We start from the raw sequence: 10,948 nt of genomic DNA on the forward strand, positions 1-10,948 counted from the left end.
TGCAGAGCAGATGTTGGTACAGGATTTCTGACCCCAGTGGAGCTCCATGCCCACAGTTCAGTCTCTGTTCTGGGATGAGGGTTTACCCTCTTGTGTTTCAGTATTTTGTGGAACTGAAAACAGATTGTGTGCTTGTCTCCTGGTATCCACACTGAAATTCCCTTGGCTTCCTCTGCTGGCATTCTTGCCAAAAGGGGATCAGTCTCAGGCCCTGAGAGCATTCAGAGTTCCTGAAAAGAACATCAAAATAGTCACTTCTGCATAAGGTCATCTTGGGAATTAGACTTATTTTTATTTCTATACTCCATCCTCTGTTCCATACAGAAACTATGTTCAATATTCCAGTGCTGATACTCCTGGAAGAGATTTCCCAGCATAATTAGCTACTTGATGCACCTAGCTCCTCTTAATAGGTTTGGAAAACCACTATTCAATTTGCAGCTGCAGAGTATCTTGTTTACTAAAAAAATGCAGATAACTTTGCAAAGGATTTTTCTCTCAAAGCCTATTTAAAACAGCATGATGTACAGCATACATAACTGTGCTATATGAAGTGAACGTACATTTTCTGAATGCATCCACATATTTCTCAACTTGAAAAAGGGTGTAAAAAGTGATCTGAATGGTCCCCATCCTGAAATTTTCTGGCACACGGCTGAGGAAGAGTTGTGCTGATTTAGCTATGCTTTAGTTCAGATTTAACTGTGATATACTTGTGATGATTTAATTTTACTGTGATAGTTTAATCACCTGATCAATATCGGATAGATTATTCCTAAATTTTCAATGCAATGATACATAGCATCACATCTCTTTTTTTTAATGGTAGATGTACAGCATTAATCAAAATGTGTTAAATCATACTGTATCAGAAACCATATACTGGGACAAAGCCATGGCCTTTGCCCTACACCACTCCACTGCTGAGACAGCTATTCATAGGCCCACAGACTAGACAGAAAGCTAAGTATGAGTTGCTAACAACAACTCAAACTGCCAGTGATCCACCTAAGGGTCACTGAAGCTTGGGAAAATACCTTTTCCACCTGCCACACCTCGTTAGATAGATCTTTGGAAAATGTATAGGAGTTCTCTTTTGTAATGAAAGCCCACCTTTACAGTTAAATCCTTCAGAGATCAGAGTGAGTATAGTCATTTTCTCCTGGTAAAATATCAAAGACAGATCAAAGCACATCAGGCCTAAATCCTAATTACAAAAAAATAGAAAAACAAGTTGTGACTTCCATTACAATGCCCATAAGGAAGACATCTTTGCATACATATTTGGCAAAGTTACCTTTCGGTAGCATAACTACCGCATCCTTCAAGCTTTCCGTAAGGAAAGCTGAACTGTGCTTATCTGCAGAGGTAGATCATCATTTCCAAATAACTCTCCATATCTGTATATATATGTCTCCATGGCCATAAAGTGAATATATATTGCTGTACTAACAGATCATATATGGTTTGGTAATTAGAGTAATGCCACAGACAGACTTTAGGTAATGTTTGGAAATACAATTAACAATTATACGGCATCTGGGGAACTGACCATGCAGTACGCAAATTCTTAGCACTTTAAACCACATTTTAAATTTATACAGCAGAGGGCACTAGTGTTATTGAATTGACAGTAGATATTTTGGTACTAGAAAAATGAAGGGAAAAAAAAAAGATTGCTTAGAAGGCAAAGAGTTGTCAACAGAGACTAAAGAAGCTGGTTGATAGCCTGTGTTTCATGTGTGGATTTATAAAGCTAAACCTTAATGTGTCTCTAGCATAACAGACAGATATTGAATAGCAAATTACTCTAGTACAGAGTTCCAGATGGGTCTTTATCTAAAGCCCATTAAAGTATTTCCATAATGTTCCTCAAGGCTTCAAATGAATTTTCCATTGTGTTTTTGTGTTGGCTATTTTTTTTTTTTTCAAGGGTATTTCCAGGGTATTTATGATTTTAAATTACCCTGATGTGAAATGACTGCACCAAGACTTCCTGAACACTTAAGCTCTGAGCTGTGGAAAACCACTAGCATAAAAGGAAGGACCTTTTTAGTACATTCCTACTGCCACTAGGAATCTGACTGCAGTTTGTTAGCCTGATAGAAAGCTCACTGCTTGGAAGTGAAGACTTGCAAGGCATTGCCTAGCATAGTTTCTGCTGGTCATGGTGGCTTTTTTTGAATCATCAGGTCCCCGGTACTTTAGGAACACCAAGCCCAGCTAATGTCATCTTATACTAAATACTTCATTTTTCTTACTGTATTGCCAAACGAGGAAAAAAGTTTAGTAATATAAATAAATCCAAAGTTAAATAAAATTGTGGCTACAAGTGCTAGGTTTTGCTCTTACTGTCTCCCAGAAAACATTCCAGGGGAATGGCAATGTAGACTTCTGTACTTATAAGCTAAACAAGACACAGCTTAGGCACAGAAAAATCAAATGCACTAATACATGTGAAAACATATTTAGAATTTTCCATCCACATCTCACAGAATGGTGATCTTGTCTTCAAAAATATGCACTCAGAGCAGCTAATAGACACATCTTGTATTTGAAATTACAGAGATCTGAATTTTGCAGAAGCCTGAGGGTTGCAGAATTCCCTAAGGGTCTTTGATAGAGGCATATGTTTCATTGAGACATTCCTAGCACAGGACAGGGGAAAAAAGTAAACATAAAAGCCACAGGTAATTTTGGCCTTCAGCACAAGGAAAGAGCTCTCCTTTGTGACTAATTCTTTGTATGAGTCAATTACCAAAAATGGGAGGAATATAGGAAATTTATTTTAAGAAGGTAAAACAACATTTAAAAAAAAAAAAAAAAGTTTTGCAACAGAGACATGGAAACATTTTGGTTTGGGTTGAACAAATTTTGCTAATCAGTCACATAACTGGATGATTTGTTGTAATGAAATGCCGCATTCAAGTACTTTTTAAAAAAATATTATTATTTGTTTACCCATGTAGTGTATGTGTAATAATGGAAAGGGAAGATTTACTGGATAAAGGAGTAGATTAAGGGAATGGTGGTAGATACCATTGGGCACAAGAAGTCAGAACAGGAGGAAAGTGCTTTAGAGTGCTCGCAGCAGAGTTTGGCATCATCAGCTTTATGGGGGCTGACAAAGAAGCTACTGAAGGGAGTTTATGCATACAGTGGCTGATGTCGAGGGCACTTGCTCCTTCATGACCTTTGTTGCTTTTCTACCCTTTCTTGTTCTACAATACCCTTTTTTTTTTCCTGTTCCTTCAGGCTGTCCAGGATAGAGAAAGGAGAGCAGAAAGTAGCAAAAATATAGGTAGATATGGCATCTTGCAAAGCTGGCCTTTAATATTATAGCAAATGGATGTGAGATAAAACACAGGAGATTCCTGTATCTCTACAAGCCACATGTGCTCCCAGTGCCACACCAGCCTTACAACTATAACTGGCAGCTCTGAAGCTGGATGTAGTGGGCTGAGTTCCCATCTCAGTTCCAGTGAAGACAATAACATTGCACCAGTGCAATGGTAAAATGATGGGTTTAATGTGTTTCTGTATCTTTTTTATTACTTGTTAATTGAATTCATTATTCAGTCCAAGTCCTCAGGGCATATATTTTAGAAGAACTTTTAAAAAATGTGAAAGACAAGACAAATCCACTGAATTAAAAAAAACCAACTCGTGACAAACAGAAATGCTAATACAATCACATTAACTATCAAAGAAAATGGTTAATTACTGTTCAACAGCAAAATTCATGGCTCACAGATCTTAACTAAGGAACCTGAAATTGATATTAAACGAATTGATGTAATTCTTTTGACCACAATGGGCAGATTCTTCTTCATGACACTGTAAGAAAGACAGGAGCCAGGTCCTTTTTACCTGCTTCTTGCAGATAGTTTTGCTACAGTTGGATTTTTGATGTGAAATAATTTGAATTTTAGTGATTAGTTTGTGTCACAGAAGCACCCTAAAAGTCATTAGGCGGGCAAGAAGCTCCAGAGAAAAGGGAACAAGAGACCTCTTTCACTCAGTGGTACCCAGCAGAAAATAATCGCTTGCCGAGGGTGGGCAAAGGCTCACTCAGGGATATATCCAGAAGGGAAATCACTCACCAAAGAGGAGGTGAGGGCACTCAGTCCCACAAAGTCTCCTTAGACGGTGTCCCAATTTAAGTCAAGGCCTCTGCTTACATACCTGCTGCTCTGAGAAGACCACTCAAAGGGGATCTTCATTAGAGGTCAAATTTTATAGCCTGGTCAGATCTCTCTGTGGTCATTACAAACACAGTTGAGAAGCTTTTCAGCTTCTCTGGGCACCCCCTTAGTTGCGGACCCTGTCTATTGATAGATGGTCCTACCCCTCTGCCCGACAGAGAGGAGAGGTGAATGTGAGGAGTCACCATTGCTCTGGGATGAGGGAAGATGTGACTGTCAGCACCTTGGCAACACCTCGGTGTGTATGTGAGGACAGGCATGGTGGGGCACAAAAGGTGCTAAAGAGCCATCAGCTGCCACATTGAAAGCTCCAGATCTCATGGGAGGATGTGCAACTGCCACAGTTTGAGAGTGTTTCTCCCTATATTGTGTTCAGCAACTCTGAAGAGATAATGACCTTGTAAGCCTGCAGTAAAAGGAAAGATGTGTACAGCAGCCACCCCTCATCTAGTCTAGCACATTACCCTAAACCCATGAAGTTGATGTTCAAGAAGAGGGAAGAGATGGAGAGCAGTAAAATCTAGCACAGGGTTCTCCAGAGTCACATGATGAAAGTGTAAGCCACAGAGAAGTTGAGTTAACTTGCTCAAGGTTGCAAAACACATTAGTTTCATGAATCTTTCATAACAAGAATGATGTTTTATAAATAGCACCTACAGAGCAGATCAAACAAACAGATACAGCCCAGACTTTCCAATAACCAGTCACAGGTTTTTAACCATTATTTAACCATTATTTTAACCATTACTGCTTTCTCTGCAGTAAATTATTAAAAGTGAGATGAGAACACTTGCTAGTTCTGAACCATTCTAACAAGTTTTTTAAAAATGCAGAGATTAATTCTCAAAAAACACTGTCTGAATACATTTCATTAAATGAATTGCTGTGAGATGCAAGGTAACATCTTTTTTTCTGTATTATTTTAAATAAGGATAGTGTGGGGTTCTTTTCTGTTGGTTTGGTTTTTTTGCTTTTGTTTGTTTGTTTTGTGTGTGTGTTTGTTTTTCGCTGTTGTTTTGTTTTGTTTTTTACACAAAATGAAACCATTCAGAGCATGGAGTGGAAAACCATTGCCTTATAATATTTTGTTTTACTTAATACATGTATTATGCATCTGAGTGCTCTAGGTTATAAATATGCTTTAAGCTTGCTGTAATTTAGAAAACTTCGCTTTTGGCTGATATACAGGAAATTTCATTAATCTCTACAGTAGAGGGACCTTACACTGAGCAGCAGATTGAAAATGAACTGAGGGCTGGGGTCTTGGTTCACAATACTACCTCAGTTCACAAAACTACCACAAAAGAATCAGTACTAAAATTCTTAAAATGGTAATGATAATTTCTAGTGTAATGGTCTTTTTTTTCCCCTTAAATAAGATCTATAGGATTTTTTAAAGGTGCCAGTGGAACTGACAACCTTGAAACTACAGAGATATTTTTCAGCATTTAAATGGCTATTCTTATTTCTGTGTTCAGCATACATTTACTAATGAGTGTTTCTCTGTTGCTGATGCCAAACAAAAGAATTGAGGAAGAAATATCATAAATTGTATGATGCTGTTTAATAGTAGGGAAGAAATGATGCTCAGTGTGTTTGTTTTGTATTTTATTTATTTTTTTCAGTCTGAAATAGGCGAGATCTGGCCCTGACATTTACATGACCTGCTACATTCAGTCTTAAAGAGATCTAGTTAAACTCTGATGCAGGAATCATGTTTGTATAGACAAAGATTTTCACCCATACAAAACAGGAGTCTCCACTTGCTCTTCACATTAACTTTTGTCTCATAATGTGTCAAAAAGGTTAACACATTGAATATTCTGATGATTCCTATATTACTCATTTTTGCCTTTTTAGGCCCTTATCACTTCTTTCAACTCTTCCCATGAGTTAGAACATTTATTTTAGGTATCCACTGTGGTTGAACTTGTTATCTGCCATCCAGCTACATGTGTCATACATTGGAATGAGCAGGAAAAGCTAGTGCCTGGCTTTTTCTTCTCTCATTGCCAATTACAGCTGACTTACACAGCTGTACAGGAAACAAAAGATTTAAATGTCTATAGCTATTTTTGCTACAGAGTTTCATGAAATTGGTAGAGTTGTCTGAAGGGACTTGAGAAGTCTTTGTTTAGAGAGCTCACTTAAATATTTGAGATTAATTTAATGTTCTCCTCTTTCCTGTTTTTTTGTTTTTTGTTTTTTTTTTTTTTTCAGGGTATTCAAACTCCAGAAGGACCAACACCAAATGAACTATGAATGTTGAACAAGATGACCTTACATCCACAGCAGATAATGATAGGTCCTAGGTTTAACAGGGCCCTATTTGACCCACTGCTTGTAGTGCTGTTGGCTCTTCAGCTTCTTGTGGTGGCTGGTCTAGTGAGGGCTCAAACTTGCCCTTCTGTCTGCTCCTGCAGCAACCAGTTCAGTAAAGTGATTTGCGTACGGAAAAATCTGAGAGACGTGCCAGACGGTATCTCCACCAACACCCGATTACTCAATCTCCATGAGAACCAGATCCAAATCATTAAAGTTAATAGCTTCAAACATCTGAGGCACCTAGAAATCCTGCAGCTCAGTAGGAATCACATCAGAACAATTGAAATAGGGGCTTTCAATGGTCTAGCCAACCTCAACACTTTGGAGCTCTTTGACAATCGTCTGACCACTATCCCAAATGGGGCTTTTGTATACCTGTCAAAGCTGAAGGAACTGTGGTTGAGAAACAACCCCATTGAGAGCATCCCTTCTTATGCTTTTAACAGAATCCCTTCTCTCCGGAGGTTGGATCTGGGGGAACTGAAAAGGCTTTCATACATTTCAGAAGGTGCCTTTGAAGGTCTGTCCAACTTGAGGTATTTGAACCTTGCCATGTGCAATCTTCGAGAGATTCCAAACCTCACCCCACTTGTAAAACTGGATGAGTTAGATCTTTCTGGGAACCACCTGACTGCCATACGGCCAGGTTCTTTCCAAGGGTTAATGCATCTTCAGAAATTGTGGATGATCCAGTCCCAGATCCAAGTGATAGAAAGGAATGCTTTTGATAACCTTCAGTCACTTGTAGAGATCAATCTGGCACACAACAATCTAACACTACTGCCTCATGACCTGTTCACACCACTCCGCCTAGAAAGGATCCACTTGCATCACAATCCTTGGAACTGCAACTGCGATATCCTTTGGCTCAGCTGGTGGATTAAAGACAAGGCACCCTCCAACACTGCATGCTGTGCCCGTTGCCACACACCTCCCAGTTTAAAGGGAAGGTACATTGGTGAGCTGGACCTGAATTACTTCACCTGTTATGCTCCAGTCATAGTGGAGCCACCAGCAGACCTCAATGTCACAGAAGGCATGGCGGCAGAGATGAAATGCCGAGCATCAACCTCCTTGACCTCTGTGTCTTGGATTACTCCAAATGGATCTGTTATGACACACGGGGCATACAGAGTTCGGATTGCTGTGCTCAGTGATGGCACATTGAATTTTACAAAGGTAACTGTGCAAGACACAGGTCTGTATACATGCATGGTGAGTAACTCTGTTGGGAATACCACAGCTTCTGCCACACTGAATGTGACTGCTCTGGATAACCCTGGTTACACGTACTTTTCAACTGTCACAGTAGAGACTGTGGAACCTTCTCAGGATGAGGCACAGACCACAGAGCAGGTTGGGCCCACACCAGTTACCAACTGGGAGACCACTAACATGACAACCTCACTCACTCCACAGAGCACAAGATCAACAGAAAAAACGTTCACCATTCCTGTGACGGATGCAAATAATGGGATCCCAGGAATAGATGAGGTTATGAAGACTACCAAAATCATAATTGGTTGTTTTGTGGCTATCACTCTCATGGCTGCTGTGATGCTGGTAATTTTCTACAAAATGAGGAAGCAGCATCACCGGCAGAACCATCATGCTCCAACACGGACTGTAGAGATCATTAATGTGGATGATGAGCTTACAGGTGACACACCTTTAGAGAGTCACTTGTCCATGCCAGCAATAGAGCATGAGCACCTAAATCACTACAACTCTTATAAGTCTCCTTTCAACCACACAACAACAGTTAACACAATAAATTCAATACACAGTTCAGTGCATGAACCGTTATTGATCCGAATGAACTCAAAAGACAATGTACAAGAGACTCAAATCTAAAACATTTATGACATTATGGGGTGGGGGTGGGACAACAAAAGATGGTTTATAAAACAAATGATACAAATGACTGGGCTAAATCTACTGTTTCAAAAACATGTCTTTACAAAGAAAAAGAAATTTATTTATTAAAAATTCTATTGTGATCTAAAGCAGACAAAATTATGTGTGTTCCTCAACCTGGTTTTGCTGCACTTATTTACCCTCCTTGTTCCATTTTTCTTCCCTAAACCACTCTGATTCCCATTTGCCATATTTTAAAGAGGAGATCTTGATTCTCTAAAGAAACTGGTCTAGGAAATTTTGTAAGAGTTCTGTTACACATTGGGAATTTTTATGGTGAATTCTAGTGGTGAGATTTGGTCTATTTTGTCACTTTTTCTCTTTTTTTTTTTTTCTTTTGTTTTCTCATGTCCTTTTTGAAATTATTCAACCGGGAATGGAATATTAACAGCAATTTTACAAGTGAGAGAAAAAAAAAAAAAACAACACAACTTTTTTCCCATGGAATGATTTGCTCTGTATTTATTGAAAGCACTGTTCTGTGAAAAAATTGAAGGAATTCTTTTTAAAAAAAAGGCAAAACCCAAACAAAAGAAAAAAATTAATTTACTTGTGAAAACTTATAAATCCCATATCTTTTAAACAATTCTAGAACCAGAATTTGTAGTTCAAATATTAAACAAAGATTATAAATAAAATATTGGGGTTTTTTCTGTACTTGGATATAGCTCATTTTTAGTGTGGCTTTAAACATCAGAAGTTTGTTAAAATTCTTATGATATTCTGTGGTGATGGTCCAAACCACAATCACTTTAAAGAGAATAATTAAGCAATTGTGGATCATTACTGAATAATAGAATAGTTTTCATTATATTTTATGTAAGCAGCATACTAGTAAAAAAAGGGTGGTTTTAATTTTAATGCAAATTTAACATCATTCCTTCTGCTGTTTTTAAATATGTCTATTATATTGCAAGATGTATTTCACAATGCAGAAAAAGTTTTGCAAGGAGTTTCAGTTATCACTGAATTTATTAGACAAAGCTGAAAAGTTTGTTATGTTCTTTTTTGTTTGTTTGCTTGTTTTGTTTTTTATAACTGTCATTAAGAAAATGCATCTTTATTTCAAAGCTAGTAGTTTCCAGTTCAGTTGTTCTGGTGCTCCTAGACATAAATATGAAATATATTTAGCTATCTATAATATCTATAATCAGAGCTGTATCACTATGTGCAAAATGAAATGAAACTGCTGTTAACAGAGTAACCTGCAGGAAGAAGTCTGAGGATTTTGGTTTAAAAAAATAGAAACATCAAAATCAGATAAATCAGAGGTTACTGTAATTTGTATGACAATTAGAGTCCCTGTAGAGTAACCAGTTATATTTATTTAAACTCAAACTCATTTATCAACAGGAAATGTACACACTTTTCCTTTTTGTTTATATATGTTCTCTTGATTTAACATATTGGTATAGGAATGGTGGATACCTTGTAGGCTGGAAGCTAAAAGGAAGGCTTTGCTTAAGAAAATCAGCTTCAGGACACTGTGTTCTTCCAAGCAGAAGTTCTGCCAAGTTAAACTACTTTGTACATTGGCAACTGAAGAGAAACATTTTAAGACAATTTAGGTTTGGAAAAAAAGAATCATATGTATATATCATCTCAGAATGTCTTTTCATCTATTTTATTCCTTAACCACCCTTACTGTGAGTTTTCAGGGTCCTGTGCCAGGTAAATAATGTTCTTATTTCTTATCAAAATCTCTTTGGAGGTTTCTAGTGTGTAATAACACACAGGATGAAGAACCTACTGAACAGTATGCTTCTATTCTGTAAATCTGAGAAGGAATTTCTGCTAGGTTGAGGGGGTAGATATCTCTTGTTGTATCACAAATGAGTAGAACGCACCTCAAGAGAGAGAAGCAGCCATGTGTTTCATTGGGGTAAAATAATAATATGACAGAGTTCAATAAATTGTGTGGAAATTAACGAAGTTTAACAGTGGTTTACCAAGGCTCAATAAGCTTGATGGCAAGGTTCACCTGATTATTTACTGCATGGAATATACAAAGGAAAACTGAGTTAGAATCAAGTTATTATAGAATGATTAACACAGAAACCAGAGATGCAAAAGGGGAAGGAAGACCCTCCTGTTGAGCCATGAGGTTCAGAGTGGACCCCCTTGCTTTATAAACTCTTACAGAGCCTAGATGCAGCTAAGTCCAAACTTAGTCTCAGACTCGGACAGCTTTTTATGTCTAAAGATTCAAAGGTTATTAAATCACATATTAAAGTTACCATACTACAGGGTTATGCATGATACTGGTTGCTTATCAAAATCTGCCATTGGTAAAAGATCTCTCTGCCTTGAGGAGGAACCTTGAGAGGTACCCCAGCTCAAGGGGAGATCAGCCAACACTGCCTAGCAGGGAGAGCTCAAAGGCAGCTCACTTAGGCTGTCGTATTTATGGAATAAAATGGTTGGCTCACAGTCAAATCACATGCTATGGAAAGGTAGGCATGAGGCTCCTTGTACCTACAATTTTCTTTGTTCCTTGATAA

General features: G+C 38.0%; 1 protein-coding gene across 1 annotated transcript in view; it reads left to right on the plus strand.

Moving 5' to 3' along the window:
• Positions 1–8,690, plus strand: part of LRRC4C (leucine rich repeat containing 4C) — a 105,311-nt gene extending 96,621 nt beyond the window's left edge. The window contains exon 2 of the mRNA XM_082058113.1: positions 6,426–8,690. Coding sequence (XP_081914239.1) covers positions 6,468–8,384 — 1,917 coding nt within the window. The 5' untranslated portion in view covers positions 6,426–6,467 and the 3' untranslated portion in view covers positions 8,385–8,690. The remainder of the gene's footprint in view (positions 1–6,425) is intronic.
• Positions 8,691–10,948: the final 2,258 nt, after the last annotated feature.

Source organism: Streptopelia decaocto, assembly GCF_964273445.1.
Source record: "Streptopelia decaocto genome assembly, chromosome: 7".
In the NCBI taxonomy this organism is placed as follows: domain Eukaryota; kingdom Metazoa; phylum Chordata; class Aves; order Columbiformes; family Columbidae; genus Streptopelia; species Streptopelia decaocto.